Raw genomic sequence first — 26072 nt, forward strand, 5'->3', positions numbered from 1 at the left:
GGAAGCAAACCCATCTTCAGAAAGTTGGAAATCCTTACACTGACTTGCCTATACATTCTCACAACTCTAAAATTTTTCAGAAACCACATAGTGCCAACCAACTCCACAGTTGTAAAAAATAATGAAATACATAAACACAACTCAAATCTGCAAGTTTTACATACAAAACACTCAACTGTGTAAAAAGGGATCTTTCCCCATGGGCCCCCAACTGTTCAACAATCTTCCCACTAGCATTAAGTCCATTGGAGACAACATAAAATTTAGCAAAGTCGTGAAGTTATATTTATTGTGGCACTGTTTTTACTCTATAAATGAATACCTAGAACAGTAATCTTTTTACTTATGTTATATTGAAAACATTGAGCAATGGAGTGAAGTAAACTTAACCAATATTTCCAATGTAATAAATTAGGATACTATAAGTTAATATATGTTAACAATGTTAACTGATATTTTCTGATATCTGTAACACGCTGTGTACCATCAGATCACATGGAATAAATAAATAAATTCTCGTTAAATATGGAGGACGGGAGGAAGGAGGAGGTTAGAACACTATGTATCTCAAGCAGCCTTGTACAATGAATCAATTAACTGCTGTTCTGAATTATAGATATTGTGGTCAGTCTATCCCACTTCCTGAAACATTAGAAATAATTGGAGAAACAGTGCTATTCTCAACTCTCCAGCCACACTCACACCTATTAATTTTGGTTGAATAGGAAAAGATTTGAATGAACCATTAGAATGGAGATAGGTAGTCTGCTATGATTTATTGTTGTGAAACTATGTCTAGAAAATTCTGAAACAAGTACATAACAACCAGTCAAGTTAAATTTGATGTGTCTTGTCATAATATTGATAAGTTTGTATATGGATACGCAGAACAGAAAACAAAATGGAAGATCTTTGGGAACACCTAAAAGGTATTCACCTAGATATAAAGTACATGGCAGAACCTAGGGAGCCCAATAACTCACCCTATTAAATAAAAGTAAATGCATCCCTGGACACTTATGCACATAGAAAACAAATCACATCAACCTGTGTCTCCATTCTTTGAGCCACTCATCAATCTGCAGAATTAACATCCTGCCAGGAAAGAACATTCCGAAAACAATTAAAAATTCCTCATTCCTCAGATAGTTTTTTCGACTAAACAAGTAATGATCTCAGCATATCAACAATTTTATACATGCAAAACAGTTTTGTGAAGTTCTCTATCAGGAGATGGCATGTAATTGATAGAATGTAAATTTGAAAAAAGCAAATACAGCACACTTTATAAAGAGAAGTAAAAAAAAGCAAGTGTTATTAGCTGATGACCCCCACTGTCTTCAATCCTAGCAAATTTTCATTTAAGTGATACAATATATGTGAATGATGTACGGTATGATTTCCTGAAACAAGAAGGCAATGTGTTTATTGCTCAACTATGTGCAGGATGTTTGATATGTCACATTACATCCTCAAGTCTTATGCAAATGACTTAAGCTCTTAATGTTATTAAAAGGGAAGTTGCTATTCACCATATAGGAGATACACTGAGTCGCAGGTAGGCACAGCAAAAATACTGTCACAAATAAAGCTTTTGGCCTGGTCAGTAAGGCCTTCATCAAAAAAAACAGGAAGAGGATCGGGCGGGAAGGGTGAGGGATAGTATCGGTGTGGCGGACAGTGAAGTGTTGCTGCGCAGTGTGCAGGGACAATGTGGAGAGAGGGTAGGGCAGCTAGGTGCAGTCGGTAGATTAGACACATGGCAGGGGAGAGGTGGAGAGGGGAGGTGGGGGGTAGCAGAAAAAGAGAGAAATAAAAAGACTGGGTGCAATGACAAAATGAGGGCTGTCTAGTGCTGGAATGGGAACAGGGAGGGGGCTGGTTGGGCGAGAACAGTGACTAACGAAGGTTGAGGCCAGGAAGGTTACAGGAACATAGGATATATTGCAGGGAAAGTTCCCACCTGCTCAGTTAAGAAAAGCTGGTGTTGTTGTGAAGGATCCATTTGGCACAGGCTGTGAAGCAGTCATTGAAATGAAGTGTGTCGTGTTTTGCAGAGTGCTCAGCAACAGCATGGTCCACTTGTTTCTTGGGCGCAGTTTGTCGGTGGCCATTCATGCAGACAGACAGCTTGTTGGTGGTCATGCCCACATAGAATACAGCACAGTGGTTGCAGCTTAGCTTGTAGATCACATGAATAGTTTCACACGGAGCCCTGCCTTCGATGGGATAGGTGATGTTTGTGACCAGACTGGAGTAGGTGGTGGTGGTGGTGGTGGTGGTGGTGGTGGTGGTGGTGGTGGTGGTGGTGGTGGTGGTGGGGGGGGGGGGGGGGGGGGGGAAGATGTCTGGGACAGGCCTTACATCTTAGTCTATTATAAGGGTATGAGCCATGAGGTAAGGGGGTTGGGAACAGGGGTTGTGTAGGGGTAGATGAGTATATTGAGTAGGTTCAGTGGACAGTGGAATAAAACTGTGGAAGGGGTGAGAAGGTTAGTGGACAGGACATTTCTCATTTCAGGGCATGATAAGAGATAGTCAAAAATATTAAGCTATTAAGGATACTAAAAAAAGCTATATGACACACTTCTTTGATTGTGAAGGCATAATACTTTTATGATAAGCTTGCTAACAAATTGGAGGTCCTGTTAGACTTGAGAACAAGTTTGTAAAACAAACGAACAAACAAATCAGATATTGACAAAAAGAGGTTGTATCACTGTAGCTCAAATATGTTCCTCAGTCTGACAGACATCTATGAAAAAATAGTACAGTATTTTTACTCCTTAACTTTCTTTCAGAATAAGGGGAAAAGATAGGTAAGAGTTTTTTGATGGCCTTAAGCATACAAACTGATATTTGATATCTTTGATAGTAGTGTGTGGTCAAAACGTGATTTCAGTATTGGAAGCAAATCTCTCACTCGTGCAAGTGTGATAAGCAGTGAACTTCCTCTAGACAACTGACATACACTCCTGGAAATTGAAATAAGAACACCGTGAATTCATTGTCCCAGGAAGGGGAAACTTTATTGACACATTACTGGGGTCAGATACATCACATGATCACACTGACAGAACCACAGGCACATAGACACAGGCAATAGAGCATGCACAATGTCGGCACTAGTACAGTGTATATCCACCTTCTGCAGCAATGCAGGCTGCTATTCTCCCATGGAGACAATAGCAGAGATGCTGGATGTAGTTCTGTGGAACGGCTTGCCATGCCATTTCCACCTGGTGCCTCAGTTGGACCAGCATTCGTGCTGGACGTGCAGACAGCGTGAGACAACGCTTCATCCAGTCCCAAACATGCTCAATGGGGGACAGATCCGGAGATCTTGCTGGCCAGGGTAGTTGACTTACATCTTCTAGAGCACGTTGGGTGGCACGGGATACATGCGGACGTGCATTGTCCTGTTGGAACAGCAAGTTCCCTTGCCGGTCTAGGAATGGTAGAACAATGGGTTCGATGACGGTTTGGATGTACTGTGCACTATTCAGTGTCCCCTCGACGACCACCAGAGGTGTACGGCCAGTGTAGGAGATCACTCCCCACACCATGATGCCGGGTGTTGGCCCTGTGTGCCTCGGTCGTATGCAGTCCTGATTGTGGCGCTCACCTGCATGGCGCCAAACACGCATACGACCATCATTGGCACCAAGGCAGAAGCGACTCTCATCGCTGAAGACGACACGTCTCCATTCGTCCCTCCAGTCACGCCTGTCGCGACACCACTGGAGGCGGGCTGCATTATGTTGGGGCGTGAGTGGAAGACGGCCTAACGGTGTGCGGGACCGTAGCCCAGCTTCATGGAGACGGTTGCGAATGGTCCTCGCCGATACCCCAGGAGCAATAGTGTCCCTAATTTGCTGGGAAGTGGCGGTGCGGTCCCCTACGGCACTGCATAGGATCCTACGGTCTTGGCGTGCATCCGTGCGTCACTGCGGTCCGGTCCCAGGTCGACGGGCACGTGCACCTTCCGCTGACCACTGGCGACAACATTGATGTACTGTGGAGACCTCACACCCCACGTGTTGAGCAATTCGGCGGTACGTCCACCCGGCCTCCCGCATGCCCACTATACGCCCTCGCTCAAAGTCCGTCAACTGCACATACGGTTCACGTCCACGCTGTCGCGGGATGCTACCAGTGTTAAAGACTGCGATGGAGCTCAGTATGCCACGGCAAACTGGCTGACACTGACGGCGGCGGTGCACAAATGCTGCGCAGCTAGCGCCATTCGACGGCCAACACCGCGGTTCCTGGTGTGTCCGCTGTGCTGTGCGTGTGATCATTGCTTGTACAGCCCTCTCGCAGTGTCCGGAGCAAGTATGGTGGGTCTGACACACCGGTGTGAATGTGTTCTTTTTTCCATTTCCAGGAGTGTATTATATGAGAGTGCTGACAGTTTGCAGTAAACTGATGATGTGTGACATTTGACAGACTAGAGTAGTAGTCAAGATCTTAGTGCTATGCCAGACAAAACCTCCAAGGTTTTTCCTAGCGCAGATGATAAATGTATTTTGGGTTGCTTGATGAAACTGATGATTCCGTTTTTTTTTTTCCATGGTCTTCCTAAAGTTCTGTACTATTTTGTGCTCACAGTACCTGAATGAATGACTGTCAGTCCCAAAATATTGTGGGCAATTGGTATCATTTGAGCTGGAAACCAAAATACACTGTCATACAAACTCAAGATGATTATTAGGGGTACTCACCTAGAAGCTAATTCAGATGCATGTTTTGATATAGGTAAACTGTTGAATACTGTTCTTCAGGAGCAAATGTTAAGGACTTTCTGATTTGATTCCATAGCATTTTGGGTGATCCACGTCACAGTACAGTCCACCTTTGGTAAATGTTGATTTTGAAATATATATGTTTTTATTTCTTTATTTTATTGAATCATTTCCATGTGTTATTATGGGTATATGTTGACTGATTTCATTATTTTTATTGTGATTTCTTCACACAGCAACAAATCAGTGAAAGACAGGAATGTAAACTTCACATCTTAGTCACCAAAATATTTTTCTTTGCTTTTTGTTGCAGTTTTACAAGAATCCCCATTGTGCTCTTTGCAACTATGTGGAACCTGAAGAAATGAACTGCATCTTTGATGTATCAGTCAGAGCCCCTCGTTTTCCATCCTTGAGCTTAGTACTGAAATTAAACTGGGATCCAGATTCCCAAACCATGCAGCAAGCAAACTGCCAGTTGCCTCATGGAGTATTTGACCCATTGCACAAGAAATGCATGCGAATAGAAGATGCTTGTGGTGATGACTATGTGTTTGAAGATGGAAAATGTATCCCCAATCCAGACCGTCAAAAAAGGAAGACAAGGAGCCACACAAATCAAAGCAGTATTTTAAATGTTTCTTGCTTTGTGATAACACTTGCACCAGGTGAATTTATTCTTGTAAATGACAGCATTAAGCTGACTCTGAATACTTCTAATGCAGTGATACCAAATGGATTGTTTGAGATTTTTGACAATGGTTATGCAAAAGTCTGCAATGTATTTGATGTTCCTTATTCTAAGGACATATTTAAAGGATACGTGTCAACTGTGTGTCTTTCATTATCAGTGATTTGCCTCATATTACATAGTGCCATATTCTGTTTGGTTCCAAAACTGCGCAATCTTCCAGCTATGAACCTCTTTTCCCTGACAACGGCACTACTTCTTGCACAGTTAATATTTCTGTTGGGTATATATCCAGTTGCCCCCGTACCTCATTCCCTGTGTGTTACAATAGCAATCCTTATTCATTATCTATTTCTTTCCTCATTTTTTTGGATGAATACTATGAGTTTAGACATATGGAGGACCTTTGGAGTGAAAGGGTATTCTTCTGGTACAAGATGTCATTACTGGAAGTACGCAATTTATGCTTGGGGAATTCCATTGCTGATAGTTGCTCTTGCTGTTGTATTTGATAATACCTCTACATTTCCAATGCACTTAAGACCAAATTATGCTGAACATAAAATGACTTGCTGGTTTGGAAGCCCACTCGGATTGTTGATATATTTTGTAGCTCCTATGTTTGTAATAGTTGTTATCAATATTGTACTCTTTGGGATAACTATTTACAGACTACATGAAATGAAACTCAGTATAAAATTCATAAAAAGAAAAAGGAAAAATGAAAACTGTGAAACATCACAGTCAACTGGACAAACAAAGCCAGTGCAGGCATCTGGAGGTATTTCTGGTAACAGAGATAAAATACGTTTTTATTTGTACCTAAAACTGTTTATTATTATGGGGCTAACTTGGGTATCAGGAATAATTGCAATATTTTCAGAGGTTGAGGCAGTTTGGTACATTTTTGTTATCTTAAATGGTCTTCAGGGTACCTTTATCTTCTTCATGTTTGATTTTAAACAAAAAATTGGCAGCCTGTTATGGGAAAAGTTGTTTGGTGGGAAATTTGAACAACCAAATTTTCTTAAAAACTTCAGTGTCTCAGGAAAGGAAGCAACAAATACAAGATGTACAGCATCATCACAGACAAAATCATGCAGTGTCAGCAGTACACATAGTGTGTTATCTGACAAAATGACTGTCCTAAAGATGCCATCATCAGAAAATATGGAATCCAATAAGAGGAAACTGGAACCAGAAGAGGTGAGTTAAGATAGGGTTTTTTATTTTATTTCATTTTTTTTAGTTATGTGGCTTACAGTCTTCAGCGTCATTAACAGGTGTAATAATAGCAATAGAATAGTGGTATCTTATTAGGGTCCATAATTCTGGCCAAATGAAAAGCTGTTTGTTTCTCACACTAATTATGAAGTAGATATGTAATGAATTAATAATGAATTTGTTTCAGCATCAGTTTTTTTGGCTATTTTAGGTAAAAAAAAGTTCTTTGTGAACAAATTTATCTAGATTTTTTATAAGTTCCTCATTCAAACTGTTCAAAACCTCAAAAGACTTTTACATCAAGAAATTTTTTAATCTAAAAATAGCAAAACAACTTAAATGAAGGCATAAGTTCATAATTGCATCATCAGACAATATCCAATACTACTACCTCTTCAGGTCTAAAATTCACAAATGGTAAGTTGACTAAGAGGATTAACCAAACAACAACACTGGATCAGAATATTCTGAAGAGAGAAATAAGGCCCATAGGAAGAGCTTAAATGAAATATGGGACCTAAGGAAGGACAACAACAACAACAAATTGCATATCAAACTCATAACTATAGTAATATGTAAAATAAGGGAAAGCAATCAGCCATCTGTAACGGACTGTTACATGCAGAACAGAACAAGATGGCAAAGTTGTTAGCATACAAGAGTTGCATTCAGGAGGACAATGGCTCAAACCTGAATCCGGCACTCCTGATTTAGGTTTTCCGTGATTTCCCTCCCCCCATGAACCATGGACCTTGCCGTTGGTGGGGAGGCTTGTGTGCCTCAGCGATACAACCACAACGTATCTGTTGAGAGGCCAGACAAACATGTGCTTCCTGAAGAGGGGCAGCAGCCTTTTCAGTAGTTGCAGGGGCAACAGTGTGGATGATTGACTGATCTGGCCTTGCAACATTAACCAAAACGGCCTTGCTGTGCTGGTACTGCGAACGGCTGAAAGCAAGGGGAAACTACAGCCATAATTTTTCCCGAGGACATGCAGCTTTACTGTATGATTAAATGATGATGGCGTCCTATTGGGTAAAATATTCCGGAGGTAAAATAGTCCCCCATTCGGATCTCTGGGCGGGGACTACTCAGGAGGACGTCGTTATCAGGAGAAAGAAAACTGGCGTTCTACGGATCGGAGCGTGGAATAACAGATCCCTTAATTGGGCAGGTAGGTTAGAAAATTTAAAAAGGGAAATGGGTAGGTTAAAGTTAGATATAGTGGGAATTAGTGAAGTTCGGTGGCAGGAGGAACAAGACTTTTGGTCAGGTGAATACAGGGTTATAAATACAAAATCAAATAGGGGTAATGCAGGAGTAGGTTTAATAATGAATAAAAAAATAGGAGTGCGGGTAAGCTACTACAAACAGCATAGTGAACGCATTATTGTGGCCAAGATAGACACAAAGAACATGCCTACTACAGTAGTACAAGTTTATATGCCAACTAGCTCTGCAGATAATGAAGAAATTGATGAAATGTATGATGAGATAACAGAAATTATTCAAGTAGTGAAGGGAGACGAAAATTTAATAGTCATGGGTGACTGGAATTCGTCAGTAGGAAAAGGGAGAGAAGGAAACATAGTAGGTGATTATGGATTGGGGCTAAGAAATGAAAGAGGAAGCCGTCTGGTAGAATTTTGCACAGAGCATAACTTAATCATAGCTAACACTTGGTTCAAGAATCATAAAAGAAGGTTGTATATATGGAAGAATCCTGGAGATACTAAAAGGTATCAGATAGATTATATAATGGTAAGACAGAGATTTAGGAACCGGGTTTTAAATTGTAAGACATTTCCAGGGGCAGATGTGGACTCTGACCACAATCTATTGGTTATGACCTGTAGGTTAAAACTGAAGAAACTGCAAAAAGGTGGGAATTCAAGGAGATGGGACCTGGATAAAATAAAAGAACCAGAGGCTGTACAGAGTTTCAAGGAGAGAATAAGGGAACAATTGACAGGAATGGGGGAAAGAAACACAGTAGAAGAAGAATGGGTAGCTCTGAGGGATGAAGTAGTGAAGGCAGCAGAGGATAAAGTAGGTAAAAAGACAAGGGCTAGTAGGAATCCTTGGGTAACAGAAGAAATATTGAATTTAATTGATGAAAGGAGAAAATATAAAAATGCAGTAAATGAAGAATGCAAAAAGGAATACAATCGTCTCAAAAATGACATCGACAGGAAGTGCAAAATGGCTAAGCAGGGATGGCTAGAGGACAAATGTAAGGATGTAGAAGCTTATCTCACTAGGGGTAAGATAGATACTGCCTACAGGAAAATTAAAGAGACCTTTGGAGAGAAGAGAACCACTTCTATGAATTTCAAGAGCTCAGATGGCAACCCAGTTCTAAGCAAAGAAGGGAAGGCAGAAAGGTGGAAGGAGTATATTGAAGGTTTATACAAGGGCAATGTACTTGAGGTCAATATTATGGAAATGGAAGAGGATGTAGATGAAGACGAAATGGGAGATAAGATACTGCGTGAAGAGTTTGACAGAGCACTGAAAGACCTGAGTCGAAACAAGGCGCACGGAGTAGACAACATTCCATTAGAACTACTGACGGCCTTGGGAGAGCCAGTCATGACAAAACTCTACCAGCTGGTAAGCAAGATGTATGAGACAGGCGAAATACCCTCACTTCAAGAAGAATATAATAATTCCAATCCCAAAGAAAGCAGGTGCTGACAGATGTGAAAATTACCGAACTATCAGTTTAATAAGTCACAGCTGCAAAATACTAACGCGAATTCTTTACAGACGAATGCAAAACTGGTAGATGCGGTCCTCGGGGAGGATTAGTTTGGATTCCGTAGAAATGTTGGAAAACGTGAAGCAATACTGACCTTAAGACTTATCTTAGAAGAAAGATTAAGAAAAGGCAATCCTACTTTTCTAGCATTTGTAGACTTGGAGAAAGCTTTTGACAATGTTGACTGGAGTACTCTCTTTCAAATTCTGAAAGTGGCAGGGGTAAAATACAGGAAGCGAAAGGCTATTTACAATTTGTACAGAAACCAGATGACAGTTATTAGAATCGAGGGGCATGAAAGGGAAGCAGTGGTTGGGAAAGGAGTGAGACAGGGTTGTAGCCTCTCCCTGATGTTATTCAATCTGTATATTGAGCAAACAGTAAAGGAAACAAAAAAAAAAAATTGGAGTAAGTATTAAAAAACTTTGAGGTTCGCTGATGACATTGTAATTCTGTCAGAGACGGCAAAGGACTTGGAAGAGCAGTTTAATGGAATGGACAGTGTCTTGAAAGGAGTATATAAGATGAACATCAACCAAACAAAACGAGGATAATGGAATGTAGTCAAATTAAATCGGGTGATGCTGTGGGAATTAGATTAGGAAATGAGACACTTAAAGTAGTAAAGGAGTTTTGTTATTTGGGGAGCAAAATAACTGATGATGGTCAAAGTAGAGAGGATATAAAATGTAGACTGGCAATGGCAAGGAAAGTGTTTCTGAAGAAGAGAAATTTGTGAACATCGAATATAGATTTATGTTTCAAGAAGTCGTTTCTGAAAGTATTTGTTTGGAGTGTAGCCATGTATGGAAGTGAAACATGGACGATAACTAGTTTGGACAAGAAGAGAATACAAGCTTTCGAAATGTGGTGCTACAGAAGAATGCTGAAGATTAGATGGGTAGATCATGTAACTAATGAGGAGGTATTGAATAGGATTGGGGATAAGAGAAGTTTGTGGCACAACTTGTCTAGAAGAAGGGATTGGTTGGTAGGACATGTTTTGAGGCATCAAGGGATCACAAATTTATCATTGGAGGGCAGCGTGGAGGGTAAAAATCGTAGAGGGAGACCAATAGATGAACACACTAAGCAAATTCAGAAGGATGTAGGTTGCAGTAGGTACTGGGAGATGAAGAAGCTTGCACAGGATAGAATAGCATGGAGAGCTGCATCAAACCAGTCTCAGGACTGAATACAACAACAACAACAAGAATGTGATTTCCCTAAAGTGCTTCTGGCAAATTCCAGGATGGCTCCTTTGAAATGGCATGGCCTTTTTCCTTCCCCATCCTTCCATAAACTGATGGGACCAATGACTTCGCTGTTTGATCCCCTCCCCCAAATCACGCAACCAACCAATACTTAGAGCACATCAACACATAACAGGAAATAGCATTTACACTAGTTTTAGAGTTCTTGAAAGGAGTTTCCTGAACTGAAGGTGGTGGGGAGTTGATAGGGAAGGACACAAGGAGGGGGAAGCATGGAAAGAGACAGCTCTTTGGACAGGTGACTCTGCAATCACACAACAAGGTGAAGGGGGTAAAAGAGGGTCCAGAAAACAGAGGCATAGAGAGAGAGGGAGAGGGAGAGGGAGAGGGAGAGGGAGAGGGAGAGGGAGAGGGAGAGGGAGAGGGAGAGGGAGAGGGAGAGGGAGAGGGAGAGGGAGAGGGAGAGGGAGAGGGAGAGGGAGAGGGAGAGGGAGAGGGAGAGGGAGAGGGAGAGGGAGAGGGAGAGGGAGAGGGAGAGGGAGAGGGAGAGGGAGAGGGAGAGGGAGAGAGGGGGGGGGCAGAAAAGTGGTGGATGAAGCCTGTGCCCAATCTGGATGGGGAAGGAAAGGTGTGGACAGAACAGAGAAGGGAAACAGTAAAATGGGGCAGTGGCAACAGGTTAGCAGAGATCTAGGCCAGGTGGAATGCAATAAAATAGGATACAATGAATAGAGGTGCCCATCTGCACAGTTCAGAGAAACTTGTGCTGGAAAAGAACATCCAAATGGCCCACGTAGTGTAGCTGCTGTTGAAATCATTTGTGTTGTGCCATGAGAATGGTCAAGTTTGCAGTCTTCCATAATTTGGCAGTAGCCATTTATGCAAGTGGACAGTTGGTTACAGTTAATCCCACATAGAATACTTTAAAGTAATTGCTGCATATCTGATGTATAAAATGGCTGTTGCCACATGTGACACTGCCTGTTGTAGGGTAAGAATTACCTGTGACTGTGGTATGTGGTGATGGGTAGATATGCGGGACAGGTCTTGCACCTGAGCCAATGATGGGGGAATGACCCAATGGGTGCAGATTTAGAACAGGGCTAAACAAGTATATTCTGTAGATTGAATGGGCAGAAGAACACTACTTTGGTTGATGTGTGTTGGATATGGGGTAGGATGTCCCACATGTCAGGGCATGAGGAGGCTTACAGCGCTGCTGGAGTTTGTGGTTGAACTTTTCAAGGCCAAGATATTATTGGTGATCACAGGAGTGCTGTTAGGTAGCTAGTTAATAGGTTTACTGGTATTTGTGGAAGAGCTGGTAGGATAGTGTATGTCAGAAAAAGCTCTGATAAGATTATCAATATATTTTGATGACTCCTACATTCCACTGGAGACACAGCATTAGTGGGTAGCAAGGCTGAAAGGAAGAAATGTTTTGATTTGGAATGGATGACAACTATCAGAGGAGGTGCTGTTAATGGTTCTTATGGACATAAATATTTATACAGCCATCTTAGAGGTGGAGATTGGCATCTGCCAAGGTGGCTCAACGAGTTGAGAAAGATCAGTTGAAGTGAATATGGGAGTAGGCGTGTTGGAGGATAGAGCAAAAGTTATCCTTGCCATGAGCCTAGATTTTGAAAATGTCACTAGTGAATCTGAACCAGACAAGAGGTTTTGGATGTTGACTGGGCATGTGAGATTCTTCAAGATGGCCCATGAGTAAGCTATAGCACTATATCACTGATGACTTCCATCACAGCCTTTCTACGGTTTGTGTATTGTTACTACCAGAATTCTTGCTAGTCACTGTGGATGCGACATCCTTGTACATCAACATCCCCATCTCCGTGCCCGTGCCCGTGCCCGTGCCCCTGGCACACTACCTCTCCCAACATGCCCCTAATACCAAACCTACAATCTTTTTCCTAATCCTCCTAGCCAACCACATCCTGACCCATAGTTATTTCACTCGTGAAGGTCAAAACTGTAACATGAAATCTGGTACTACCAGGGAGCTTTAATGTCACCATCCTACACTGACTTATTAATGGGCACTCTGGAGCAATCTTGCAAAGTATTGCCTGTACAGATATTATTGATGCTTGAGTAGAGTTTTCATTGTGCCTACAAATGGGGATACAGTGCCTTGACAAAATTGATGACAAAGCAAGAAGAGTTTCTGTTGTTTGGAATGTGCAAGTTGTTTATCTTTTGTCACAGTACAGCATGCGTTTAGAAGGAATTATGGAAAAGAATCACTAAGTAAACAGAGTATTTTGCATTGGTACCAACAATTTAGGAACACGGGTTGTCTCTACAAACAGAAAAGTGCCGATTGACCAAGTGTAACAGATGCAACTGTAGAGAGGTTGAGGAAAAATTTTTTAAGCAGTCTAAAAAATTCAAAGGTCCATTCAAGCCACAGACTTAAAATACTGCAGCAAACTGTGTGGAAGATTTTGTGACAGCAGTTACAGAAACTGCAAAAAGGTGGGAATTTAAGGAGATGGGACCTGGATAAACTGAAAGAACCAGAGGTTGTGCAGAGTTTCAGGGAGAGCATAAGGGAACAATTGACAGGAATGGGGGAAAGAAATACAGTAGAAGAAGAATGGGTAGCTTTGAGGAATGAAATACTGAAGGCAGCAGAGGATCAAGTAGGTAAAAAGACAAGGGCTAGTAGAAATCATTGGGTAACAAAAGAGATAGTGAATTTAATTGATGAAAGGAGAAAATATAAAAATGCAGTAAATGAGGCAGGCAAAAAGGAATACAAACATCTCAAAAACAAGATCGACAGCAAGTGCAAAATGGCTAGGCAGGGATGGCTAGAGGACAGATGTAAGGATGTAGAGGCTTATCTCACTAGGGGTAAGATAGATACTGCCTACAGGAAAATTAAAGAGACCTTTGGAGAGAAGAGAACGACTTGTATAAATATCAAGAGCTCGGATGCGACCCAGTTCTAAGCAAAGAAGGGAAAGCAGAAAGAGGGAAGGAGTATATAGAGGGTCTATTCAAGGGTGATGTACTTGAGGGCAATGTTATAGAAATGGAAGAGGATGTAGATGATGATGAAATGGGACATACGATACTGCATGAAGAGTTTGATAGAGCACTGAAAGACCTTAGTCTAAACAAGGCCCCGGGAGTAGACAACATTCCATTAGAACTACTGACAGCCTTGGGAGAGCTAGTCATGACAAAACTCTACCATCTGGTGAGCAAGATGTATGAGACAGGTGAAATACCCTCAGACTTCAAGAAGAGTATAATAATTCCAATCCCAAAGAAATCATGCGTTGACAGATGTGAACATTACCGAACTATCAGTTTAATAAGTCAAGGCTGCAAAACATTAACGCGAATTCTTTACAGACGAATGGAAAAACTAGTAGAAGCCGACCTCGGGGAAGATCAGTTTGGATTCCATAGAAATGTTGGAACACATGAGGCAATACTGACCCTACGACTTATCTTAGAAGAAAGATTAAGGAAAGCCAAACCTACATTCCTATCATTTGTAGACTTAGAGAAAGTTTTTGACAGTGTTGACTGGAATACTCTCTTTCAAATTCTTATGGTGGCAGGGGTAAAATACAGGGAGCGAAAGGCTATTTACAATTTGTACAGAAAGCAGATGCCAGTAATAAGAGTCGAGGGACATGAAAGAGAAGCAGTGGTTGGGAAGGGAGTGAGACAGGGTTGTAGCCTATCCCTGATGTTATCCAATCTGTATATTGAGCAAGCAGTAAAGGAAACAAAAGAAAAAATCAGAGTAGGTATTAAAATCCATGGAGAAGAAATAAAAACTTTGAGGTTCGCCGATGACATTGTAATTCTGTCGGAGACAGCAAAGGATTTGGAAGAGCTGTTGAACGGAATGGACAGTGTCTTGAAAGGAGGATATAAGATGAACATCAACAAAAGCAAAATGAGGACAACGAATGTAGTTGAATTAAGTCGGGTGATGCTGAGGGAATTCAATTAGGAAATGAGACACTTAAAGTAGTAAAGGAGTTTTGCTATTTGGGGAGCAAAATAACTGATGATGGTTGAATTAGAGAGGATATAAAATGTAGACTGGCAATGGCAAGGAAAGTGTTTCTGAAGAAGAGAAATTTGTTAACATCAAGTATAGATTTAAGTGTCTGGAAGTGAAACATGGATGATAACTAGTTTGGACAAGAGGAGAATAGACGCTTTTGAAATGTGGTGCTACAGAAGAATGCTGAAGATTAGATGGGTAGATTACATAAATAATGAGGTGGTACTGAATAGGATTGGGGAGAAGAGGTGTTTGTGGCACAACGTGACTAGAAGAAGGGATCGGTTGGTAGGACATGTTCTGAGGCATCAAGGGATTACCAATTTAGTATTGGAGGGCAGCATGGAGGGTAAAAATCGCAGAGGGAGACCAAGAGATGAATGCACTAAGCAGATTCAGAGGGATGTAGGCTGCAGTACTTACTGGGAGATGAAGAAGCTTGCACAAGATAAAGTAGCATGGAGAGCTGCATCAAACCAGTCTCAGGACTGTAAACCACATCAATAGTTACATTTCAGACTCTCTCATCTGCAGCTCATGCAGTTAAAACTGAAAGATTATGACCAGTGCCTTTCGATTTGCATCACAATGTGCGAATCACCAATCTGTGAGTGTGTTCACATGGAAAATCCTCATGAAATTGCGATGCTTGAATAAGATTTGTTGAAGATTGTTTCCTGTGAAATGTCACAGGCAAAGCTGTACGCACAATTTTTCTTCTGTGAGAATACTATGTTGGCTATCTCTTACCTGAATTTTTTGCGGTTGGTGTTATTTCCACAGCTGCTAGCTGATTCTGTAAATTTCATCATCTAATTAGATGGTGCAACTCTCACTGGAGCATCAGTCACTGTTTGTTTCTACCTAAATGACAAATCCTTCATTGCTCCACTGGAATTAGCAGTGAAGACGATGTGGCTCTATTGCCTTAGCTCCCCAGATCATCTGACCTAATACCTTGTGCCACCTTATTTTAGGAGTACATTAAGGTCCATGATTACATACCACTTGCCAGTAACACTAGAACATCTCAGAGAATGCATAAGTGCTGCTGTGATTATCAAAAGGATGTTGCTACAAATTGTATGGAATGAACTAGACTATCACGTGGAAGTGTGTCATGTGACCTGAGCTGCACTTGTAGAACATTTGTAGAGTGCAAAACCTAAACTTACTGACTCTACTATTCTATTCATACGTCAATCACATTTGTACATGCAATACTTTGGAAGAATATAGAGCTTTGAAAATAAACCAATCATTAATAGTAGCCCTGTAACTTAACAAGTGTATTGCCTACAGAAAAATTCTTACAACTTCATGTTATTTCTCCAATAATGTTAACAAATAACTGATATAAACAATGTTCATTTCAGAAAGTTCTGTCACATTTTAGAATGTGTTTTTCAGTAAACAATGAAGTATATTGATTTTAAAAGAGATTGTATAGGAAAGAAGAAACAGATTTTGTAAATATGCTAAAGAATTGAGGAATAAATGCTACTTTTGTGAATTTCCAGTCATGGGCTATTAAAGCTCAGTTTTCCGCTAGTTTATGGCTTGTGCCTGTTCTCTGGTGTAATAATCACTTAAGTTCATTTCAATGTAATGTAATGCTGTGTAGGTATATAGTTTTACAATCTTGAGTTTGACGAAGAAGGCAAAATCGTGTATTTTAAGCCTTGTTTATACTAGAAGGAATGGAAGTGAATACAAGCAAATAAGTATTCACAATACAATTTGCTGGGGTCTGTAAGTTTACCACTATTCTGTTCACTGAATGGAACAGAGACTAATATGAGAAAATCAATGTTGATGGATATGTTTCAGTTTTTTTTCCTTACCCCCCCCCCCCCCTCCCCCCCCCCCCCACCAACCTCCCACCCCAAGGTAACTCATTAAGGCAAAGTTGTTAGTCATTTCTTATGGCACATTGTAGTCATGATGCAAAACAGGTATGTTCAAATTGATTTATTCTGTATTGCAAGCATGCTGTTGTTAATGAAAGGAGCAAATAGCATAAATATTAGATGTTTATCTGTCAGAATTTTTGGGAAAATGTGATGGTTGCTCGGCTTTGATTTGTCAGTCACAGTTGCAACTCTTGCCGGTCCTGTTCAGAAACTTCACCTGTATGTCAGCTGATGATTTTCATTTGTTTCTTGCTATAACTGAGCCAAAGATTGCAAATCAGGAAACAAATTATAGCTGACTATAACCCTCTGAAGAGAGGCTAGCACTGACTCCTGATTCCTAGCAACTGGGGACAGTAACACTAGTCTTAATTACTTAAGTCATACTTAAATTATGTCTTTATTCAAAGTAATTCCTAATTTCTGTAGTCCATATGCAAAGCACTCAATGGTTTTATTAAAATAAGTTCAAAAGATATAATGTAAATAAAAATGGTTAATGTAATGCAAAAAAGATCTGCCTTACAGGATATTTGACGATATGATCAGAGGAAAAATGATTTAATTCATACAGCTGCTTTACTGAAAACTCATAAAATAATTGTGAAACTGTTGTGTAATTACAGGCATCTTAAATGTATATCATGCGAGTAGTAATGAGGTTTCCCATATATTTCAGTTTTGCATCAGTCAGCAGTCTTTTTATTTTCAGTGGCTTTTATGTTGCTGATAAATGTTAGACATCTTTAATGCAAAGTAAATAAAAAAAACTGTTTGTGGAAATAAAAACCACATGAAAACAGTCTTCACCTCATTATCTGAAGAAAATGTAATTGATATTCCGCAAGGAGAGGGTGTTGGCTATATTAGTTCAGCTGCCTAGTTTGATAAAAAAAAAAAAAATTCCATATATTCACCAAAGCTGTAGCATGGTGGCTTTGTCTCTAGTTTGACATTGTCCTTTTGATACTGTCACTGTCATCTTTTATTATATTTTCAGCACCAACAAATTCATGATGTGCTTTCTTGCTCTGTTTTTGTCTTTCTTCTTTCTTTGTGGTGGAGTCCTATATTGTGTTGATGTTGGTGTTCCATTCCATGTAATGTGGTTTTGGATATGACCAAGTTAATCGTCACACATCCCTCCATATGCAACACTTCCGGAACTGTTGCCTCTTCCTCAACCTCCTAAACTGTGTTAGGGGTCTCATAGAAAAAAAGCAATGTTCATGACTTAGTGAAACCTCTCTAAGACAAAATTTGTTTTCTATAATGTTAGAAGTATTATTACCCACATTCTCAAATTAAGATATGATACTAAGATTCACATACAGTCTTGACAATATGCACTTAGTGGTTTGTTTTTATACAACCTATTTAGATTAATAAAGAAAACAAGTAGTCACTCATTCATTAGGAGTAGCATTGATACACTTTACAGCCATTTTAGCTTTCTGTCTGTGCGAGTGAATGGCTAAAAGTTTCACAAGTCTTTGAGGAGGAGGCACTACTAGTAGGTAGGAGGAGAAATGTACACTTCTGTAATTGTCTATGACCACACATTTACTCTACATGAATGATTATTGAAACTACACCTAGAAGAAGATGGCTGAATTTTAACAAATGTTTGTTCAGCTACAGACCATACAGTGGGGAAGGCAATGGAGAATGCTTTTGCCTTCTTGGATCTGTGTTATTAGACAGTGACAGTTGTATTGCCCGTGTGCAAGATTATACATATCTGCATATTTTTCTACACAGTAGCAATATCCCCAGAAATGTTTATACACCCAGAAGAACAGTAGCTTAAGAGAAAGATAATGGAAGTTTTTTCAGGCAGCTGGCAATAAGGCTTACAAAAAATTGGATCTTTCTTGCCTCTGAGAATCTGTGTTACATAAATTATGAAAGAAATTTGCAGAGATAGCATTGAAATTGCACAATCTTCTAACTCAGGTAATATTTTACAATTCTATATTTTGAGGGTGAATTAGTACTCCTGCAATCAGATGTTAGTCCTGAGCAGTCAGATATAGTTTTCCAGAGTTGCAACTTCCTTATATATATCATCCACAAACAGCACTCTGTGCTTCCAACATATATGCCACTTATACGTGTAGAGGCTGCCAATGGAAATAACACTGTGAACCCGTCCTTTATACCCATGAAACACTGAAATTATTCTTCATACAAATTTTTAAGAACTTACTCCTTTAAGACATCACTAAAAAATACCATTTTGAGGTCTCATCCATGTTCCTCAAAAATGTATATGATTATTTTTAAATTAACAAACTTTTGAATTGTCTACAAAACAGACTAGTCCTTCCACTTGTCCCAAATAGTATGGGCAGCCACTGAGTGGGGGAGACTTTGTTACCTTTACACCTCTTAGTATTTCTGGAGGTATTACTGATGCAGATACATAGTGTTTACAGAGGAAGGTATCACTTTTTATTTAATAAAGGTAGGAAATTCTTAAACTTTGTTGCATTTTCTAGTGACAACTATCACTTGCAGAACTAAAATTTAATTTAACAAGGGGAGAAACGAGTTGCACTTGACCACTTAACACTGAGATGAAATTGTGTCAATTGGTTATTGATTTCAGGTATATCCAGTAGTCTATATTTCCTCTTTTCTTAACAGTATGAGTGCGACAATGTGCACCATATTGGTGGTTTTCTGTTAAAAGATTTCCCAGAAAGACTGAATCAGTCTTCCCTGATCCCCACCTTGTCCCAGGCGTCATGGTCCTGACAGGCTAATTACCTCAGCTCTATCGGACTGACCAACATAGACCTTCCCACAGTTCTTGCCGGTGAAGTTACTGCACACCACATTGTGCAACTGTTTCAATAGTGAATAATACCATAATTGTAGTAACTGTTATTGTAAAATGTGGAAGCTTTTATTTAGTGCTTTTAACTTTGGGCAGAGCTGTCTGAAAGTTAGGAAACGTATGGAATAGCAAACCACTTTTTGTAACTAGTGACGTGCTCATTTTGGCCAGTGGTTTAATTTTTCAGATTTCCTTTTTTCTAGAATGTTCTGAATCAGGCCTACATCCTCATTCATTTTCTGCAAACAACCATAGGGTGAATGATGGAGGGTACATTTTACCACTACTACTCATTACATTTCCTGTTCCACTCACAAATGAAGCCAGGGGAAAACAACTGTTTATATGTTTTTGTATGAGTCCTAATTTCTCTTATGTTATCTTGTGATCCTTATATGCAATGTGTGTTAATGGCAGTAGAATCATTCTGCAGTCAGCTTTGTATGCTGTTTCTCTAAGTTTTCTCAACAGTGTTTCTCAAAAAGAACATCACTTTCCCTCCAAGGATCACCATTTGAGTTTCCAAATCACTTCCACAACACTTGTGTATTATTTAAACCCACTGGCAACAAATGTAGCAGCCTGCCTCTGAATTTCTTCAGCGTTTTCCTTTACTCCAACCTGATGAAGATTACAACACTTGAGGGCAGGAATAGCTTGCACTAGCATCCTATAGGCAGTCTCCATTACAGATGAACCACACTTTCCTAAAATTTGCCCAATAAACAATAATTGATCATTCATCTTCCCTACCACAATCCTCACATGCTGGTTCTATTTCATATCTCTTTGCAACATTACATTGAGATACACTCCTGGAAATTGAAATAAGAACACCGTGAATTCATTGTCCCAGGAAGGGGAAACTTTATTGACACATTCCTGGGGTCAGATACATCACATGATCACACTGACAGAACCACAGGCACATAGACACAGGCAACAGAGCATGCAAAATGTCGGCACTAGTCCAGTGGATATCCACCTTCTGCAGCAATGGTAGGCTGCTATTCTCCCATGGAGACAATCGTAGAGATGCTGGATGTAGTCCTGTGGAACGGCTTGCCATGCCATTTCCACCTGGCACCTCAGTTGGACCAGCGTTCGTGCTGGACGTGCAGACCGCGTGAGACGACGCTTCATCCAGTCCCAAACATGCTCAATGGGGGACAGATGCGGAGATCTTGCTGGCCAGGGTAGTTGCCTTACACCTTCTAGAGCACGTTGGGTGGCACGGGATACATGTGGACGTGCATTGTCCTGTTGGAACAGCAAGTTCCCTTGCCAGTCTAGGAATGGTAGAACGATGGGTTCGATGATGGTTTGGATGTACCGTGCACTATTCAGTGTCCCCTCGACGATCACCAGAGGTGTACGGCCAGTGTAGGAGATCGCTCCCCACACCATGATGCCGGGTGTTGGCCCTGTGTGCCTCGGTCATATGCAGTCCTGATTGTGGCCGTCACCTGCACGGCGCCAAACACGCATACAACCATCATTGGCACCAAGGCAGAAGCCACTCTCATCGCTGAAGACGACATGTCTCCATTCGTCCCTCCATTCACGCCTGTCGCGACACCATTGGAGGCGGGCTGCACGATGTTGGGGCGTGAGTGGAAGATGGCCTAACGGTGTGCGGGACCGTAGCCTAGCTTCATGGAGACGGTTGCGAATGGTCCTCACCGATACCCCAGGAGCAACAGTGTCCCTAATTTGCTGGGAAGTGGTGGTGCGGTCCCCTACGGCACTGCATAGGATCCTACGGTCTTGGCGTGCATCCGTGCGTTGCTGCGGTCCGGTCCCAGGTCGACGGGCATGTGCACCTTCCGCCGACCACTGGCGACAACATCGATGTACTGTGGAGACCTCACGCCCCACGTGTTGAGCAATTCGGCGGTACATCCACCCAGCCTCCCGCATGCCCACTATACGCCCTCGCTCAAAGTCCATCAACTGCACATACGGTTCACGTCTACGCTGTCGCGGCATGCTACCAGTGTTAAAGACTGCGATGGAGCTCCGTATGCCATGGCAAACTGGCTGACACTGACGGCGGCGGTGCACAAATGCTGCGCAGCTAGCGCCATTCGACGGCCAACACCGCGGTTTCTGGTGTGTCCGCTGTGCCGTGCGTGTGATCATTGCTTCTACAGCCCTCTCGCAGTGTCCGGAGCAAGTATGGTGGCTCTGACACACCGGTGTCAATGTGTTCTTTTTTCCATTTCCAGGAGTGTATTTAAATGATGTGACTGTGTCAAGCAGGACACTAGTAATGTTGTATCCAAACATTACGCACTTGTTTTTTCTAATCATCTGCATTAACTTATATTTTTATACATTCTGGGCCACTTGCCATTCATCACACCAAGTAGAAATTTCAGGGGCGGGGAGGGACAGGGGATGGGTGAGGGGGAGATGGGAGGAAGATGGAGGGGGGAGAGAGAGAGAGAGAGAGAGAGAGAGAGAGAGAGAGAGAGAGAGAGAGAGAGAGAGAGAGAGAGAGAGAGAGAAACACTGGCCCTACCACACTTCTCTGATGATACCTTCATCTCTGATGAACAATATACTGGATTTTATTATTTTGTTATTCAAGAAATCTTAGAGCCTCTCAAATATCTGTGAACCAATTCTGTATGCTCATATCTTCATTGATAGTCTACAGTTGAGTACAGTGTCAAATACTTTTTGGACATCAGGAAATACGGAATCTGCCTGTTGCCCTTCATCCAACACGCCTTCCCCCCTCCCCCTCCCCCCTCCCCCTCCCCTACCCCCCCCCCCCTCACCCCTCCCCCTCCCCACTCCCTCTTTGTCCTGAAGTTTCAACTGGCCCAAGCCACTTTTAAAACAAATGAAACAATCTAACAAGTAATCCATATTCAACTGTTACAAAAAATTACAAAACTGGAAGCCCTAAATATTACCCACAGATCTCAGCAGTCTCGCCTAAAAGGATAATTTATGATTATCGATTTCAATTAGGACTAGCTGCTCTATGGGAATAACCACATAAGCCATGGAATAACCCAACTCACCAACAGCTTTGTCTACATATGATTATACAACACTCAAAATATTAAAATCTTAATCAGTGCGTAACCACCTTGCCTGCACTGGCAATAGCCATTTAAATTTCAAACTACACACAATGTAAACTAAGATAAATTTACCTATGGTCTAAAGATTATACAAACAACAATCCATGGAGTTTAACTTGGTGCTTCACCCTCTTTGAATGAATTTGAATCAGCACTAGCCATTTAAATTATCGAACTGCACAAGCAGCTTCTTGTTGTTGTTGTTGTTGTTGTTGTTGTTGTGGTCTGCAGTCCTGAGACTAATTTGATGCAGCTCTCCATGCTACTCTATCCTGTGCAAGCTTCTTCATCTCCCAGTACCTACTGCAACCTACATCCTTCTGAATCTGTTTAGTGTATTCATCTCTTGGTCTCCCTCTATGACTTTTACCCTCCACGCTGCCCTCCAATACTAAATTGGTAATCCCTTGATGCCTCAAAACATGTCCTACCAACCGATCCCTTCTTTTAGTCAAGTTGTGCCACAAACTTCTCTTCTCCCCAATCCTGTTCAATACCTCCTCATTAGTTACGTGATCTATCCACCTTATCTTCAGCATTCTTCTGTAGCACCACATTTCGAAAGCTTCTATTCTCTTCTTGTCCAAACTAGTTATTGTCCATGTTTCACTTTCATACATGGCTATGCTTTCATACAAATAGTTTCAGAAATGACTTCATGACACTTAAATCTATACTCGATGTTCAGAAATTTCTCTTCTTCAGAAACACTTTCCTTGCCATTGCCAGTCTACATTTTATATCCTCTCTAATTCGACCATCATCAGTTATTTTGCTCCCCAAATAGCAAAACTCCTTTACTAGTTTAAGTGTCTCAATTCTTAATCTAATTCCCTCAGCATCACCTGACTTAATTCGACTACATTCCATTATCCTCGTTTTGCTTTTGTTGATGTTCATCTTATACCCTCCTTTCAAGACACTATCCATTCTGTTCAACTGCTCTTCCAAGTCCTTTGCTGTCTCTGACAGAATTACAATGTCATCAGCGAGCCTCAAAGCTTTTATTTCTTCTCCATGGGTTTTAATACCAACTCAAAATTTTTCTTTTGTTTCCTTCACTGCTTGCTCAATATACACATTGAATAACATTGGGGATAGGCTACAACATTGTCTCACTCCCTCCCCAACCACTGCTTCCCGTTTGTGCCCCTCAACTCTTATAACTGCCATCTGGTTTCTGTACAAATTGTAAATAGTCTTTCGCTCCCTGTATTTAACCCTGCCACCTTCAGAATTTGAAAGAGAGTATCCCAGTCAACATTGTCAAAAGCTTTCTCTAGGTCTACAAGTGCTAGAAACATAGGTTTGCCTTTCCTTAATCTGTCTTCTAAAGATAAGTCATAGGGTCAGTATTGCCTCACGTGTTCCAACATTTCTATGGAATCCAAACTGATCTTCCCTGAGGTTGGCTTCTACTAGTTTTTCCATTCCTCTGTAGAGAATACGCGTTAGTATTTTGCATCTGTGACTTATTAGACCTATTGTCATGTAATTTTCACATCTGTCAGCACCTGCTTTCTTTGGGATTGGAATTATTATATTCTTCTTGAAGTCTGAGGGTATTTCGCCTGTCTCATACATCTTGCTCACCAGAGTTTTGTCAGGACTGGCTCTCCCAAAGCTGTCAGCAGTTCAAATGGAATCTTGTCTACTCCCGGGGCCTTGTTTCGACTCAGGTCTTACAGTGATCTATCAAACTCTTCACACAGTATCGTATCTCCCATTTCATCATCATCTATATCCTCTTCCATTTCCATAATATTGTCCTCAAGTACATTGCCATTGTATAGGCCCTCTGTATACTCCCTTCACCTTTCTGCTTTCCCATCTTTGCTTAGAACTAGGTTTCAATCTGAGCTCTTGATATTCATACAAGTGGTTCTCTGTTCTCCAAAGGTCTCTTTAATTTTCCTGTAGGCAGTATCTATCTTACACGTAGTGAGATAAGCCTCTACATCCTTACATTAGTCCTCTAGCCATCCCTGCTTAGTTAGTTTGCACTTCCAGTCAATCTTGTTTTTGAGATGTTTGTATTCCTTTTTGCCTGCTTCATTTACTTCATTTTTATATTTTCTCCTTTCAGCAATTAAATTCACTATCTCTTCTGTTACCCAAGGATTTCTACTAGCCCTTGTCTTTTTACCTACTTGATCCTCTGCTGCCTTCAGTATTTCATCCCTCAAAGCTACCCATTCTTCTTCTACTGTATTTCTTTCCCCCATTCCTGTCAATTGCTCCCCTATGCTCTCCCTGAAACTTTGTACAACCTCTGTTTCTTTCAGTTTATCCAGGTCCCATCTCCTTAAATTCCCACCTTTTTGCAGTTTCTTCAGTTTTAATCTACAGTTCATAACCAATAGTTTGTGGTCAGAGTCCACATCTGCACCTGGAAATGTCTTACAATTTAAAACCTGGTTCCTAAATCTCTTTCTTACCATTATGTAATCTATCTGAAACCTGTCAATATCTCCAGGCTTCTTCCGTGTATACAACCTTCTTTTATGATTCTTGAACCAAGTGTTAGCTATGATTAAGTTACGCTCTGTGCAAAATTCTACCAGACGGCTTCCTCTTTCATTTCTTAGCCCCAATCCATATTCACCTACTATTCCTTCTCTCCCTTTTCCTACTACCGAATTCCAGTCACCCATGACCATTAAATTTTCGTCTCCCTTCACTATCTGAATAATTTCTTTTATTTCATCATACATTCCTTCAATTACTTCATCATCTGCAGTAATGCATTCACTATGCTGTTTGTAGTAGCTTACCTGCACTCCTATTTTTTATATTCATTACTAAACCAACTCCTGCATTACCCCTATTTGATTTTGTGTTTATAACCCTGTATTCACCTGACCAAAAGTCATGTTCCTCCTGCCTGTGAACTTCACTAATTCCTACTATATCTAACTATAACCTATCCATTTCCCTTTTTAAATGTTCTAACCTACTGCCCGATTAAGGGATCTGACATTCCACACTCCGATCCGTAGAATGCCAGTTTTCTTTCTCCTGATAACGACGTCCTCTTGAGTAGTCCCTGCCCGGAGATCCAAATGGGGGACTATTTTACCTCCGAGATCCAAATGGGGGACTATTTTACCTCCGGAGCTTATATAGACACATTACATTTTAAGTTTAACACAGAACTTAGATGTCTTTAAATTCTACAATGAATTTACCAATTTGAATCAGCAGTAGCCATTTCAACTTCAAACTCTCTCTTTTTTTTTTACGTTTAACCCTTTTCTGGAGGTAGCACAAAAAATCATTTTAAAACAACTTTTTGGCCATAGTGCCACAAAACTAAGCAGGTTAACAATTTTCTGAGCAATGATAGGTGCTTAGGAATTTCCGTTAAAAGCACTAATGAAGACTGTCTTAACAGGACTTCCTGAATCATAGGTCTCGATCGACACAGCATATGAAAACAATACTTGCATTAACCAGTGCCTTCAACACTGATGACAAATCCCATTACACCCAAGTCCAACCAGTCACAAGAAATGATACAGGCATTA

General features: G+C 40.9%; 1 protein-coding gene across 1 annotated transcript in view; it reads left to right on the plus strand.

Moving 5' to 3' along the window:
• LOC126278949 (G-protein coupled receptor Mth2-like) overlaps positions 1-26072 on the plus strand; it is a 101296-nt gene that overhangs the window by 54298 nt on the left and 20926 nt on the right. Inside the window, exon 4 of the mRNA XM_049979226.1 lies at positions 5059-6642. Coding sequence (XP_049835183.1) covers positions 5059-6642 — 1584 coding nt within the window. The remainder of the gene's footprint in view (positions 1-5058; positions 6643-26072) is intronic.

The sequence above is a fragment of the Schistocerca gregaria genome, chromosome 6 (assembly GCF_023897955.1).
Source record: "Schistocerca gregaria isolate iqSchGreg1 chromosome 6, iqSchGreg1.2, whole genome shotgun sequence".
Taxonomy (NCBI): Eukaryota; Metazoa; Arthropoda; class Insecta; order Orthoptera; family Acrididae; genus Schistocerca; species Schistocerca gregaria.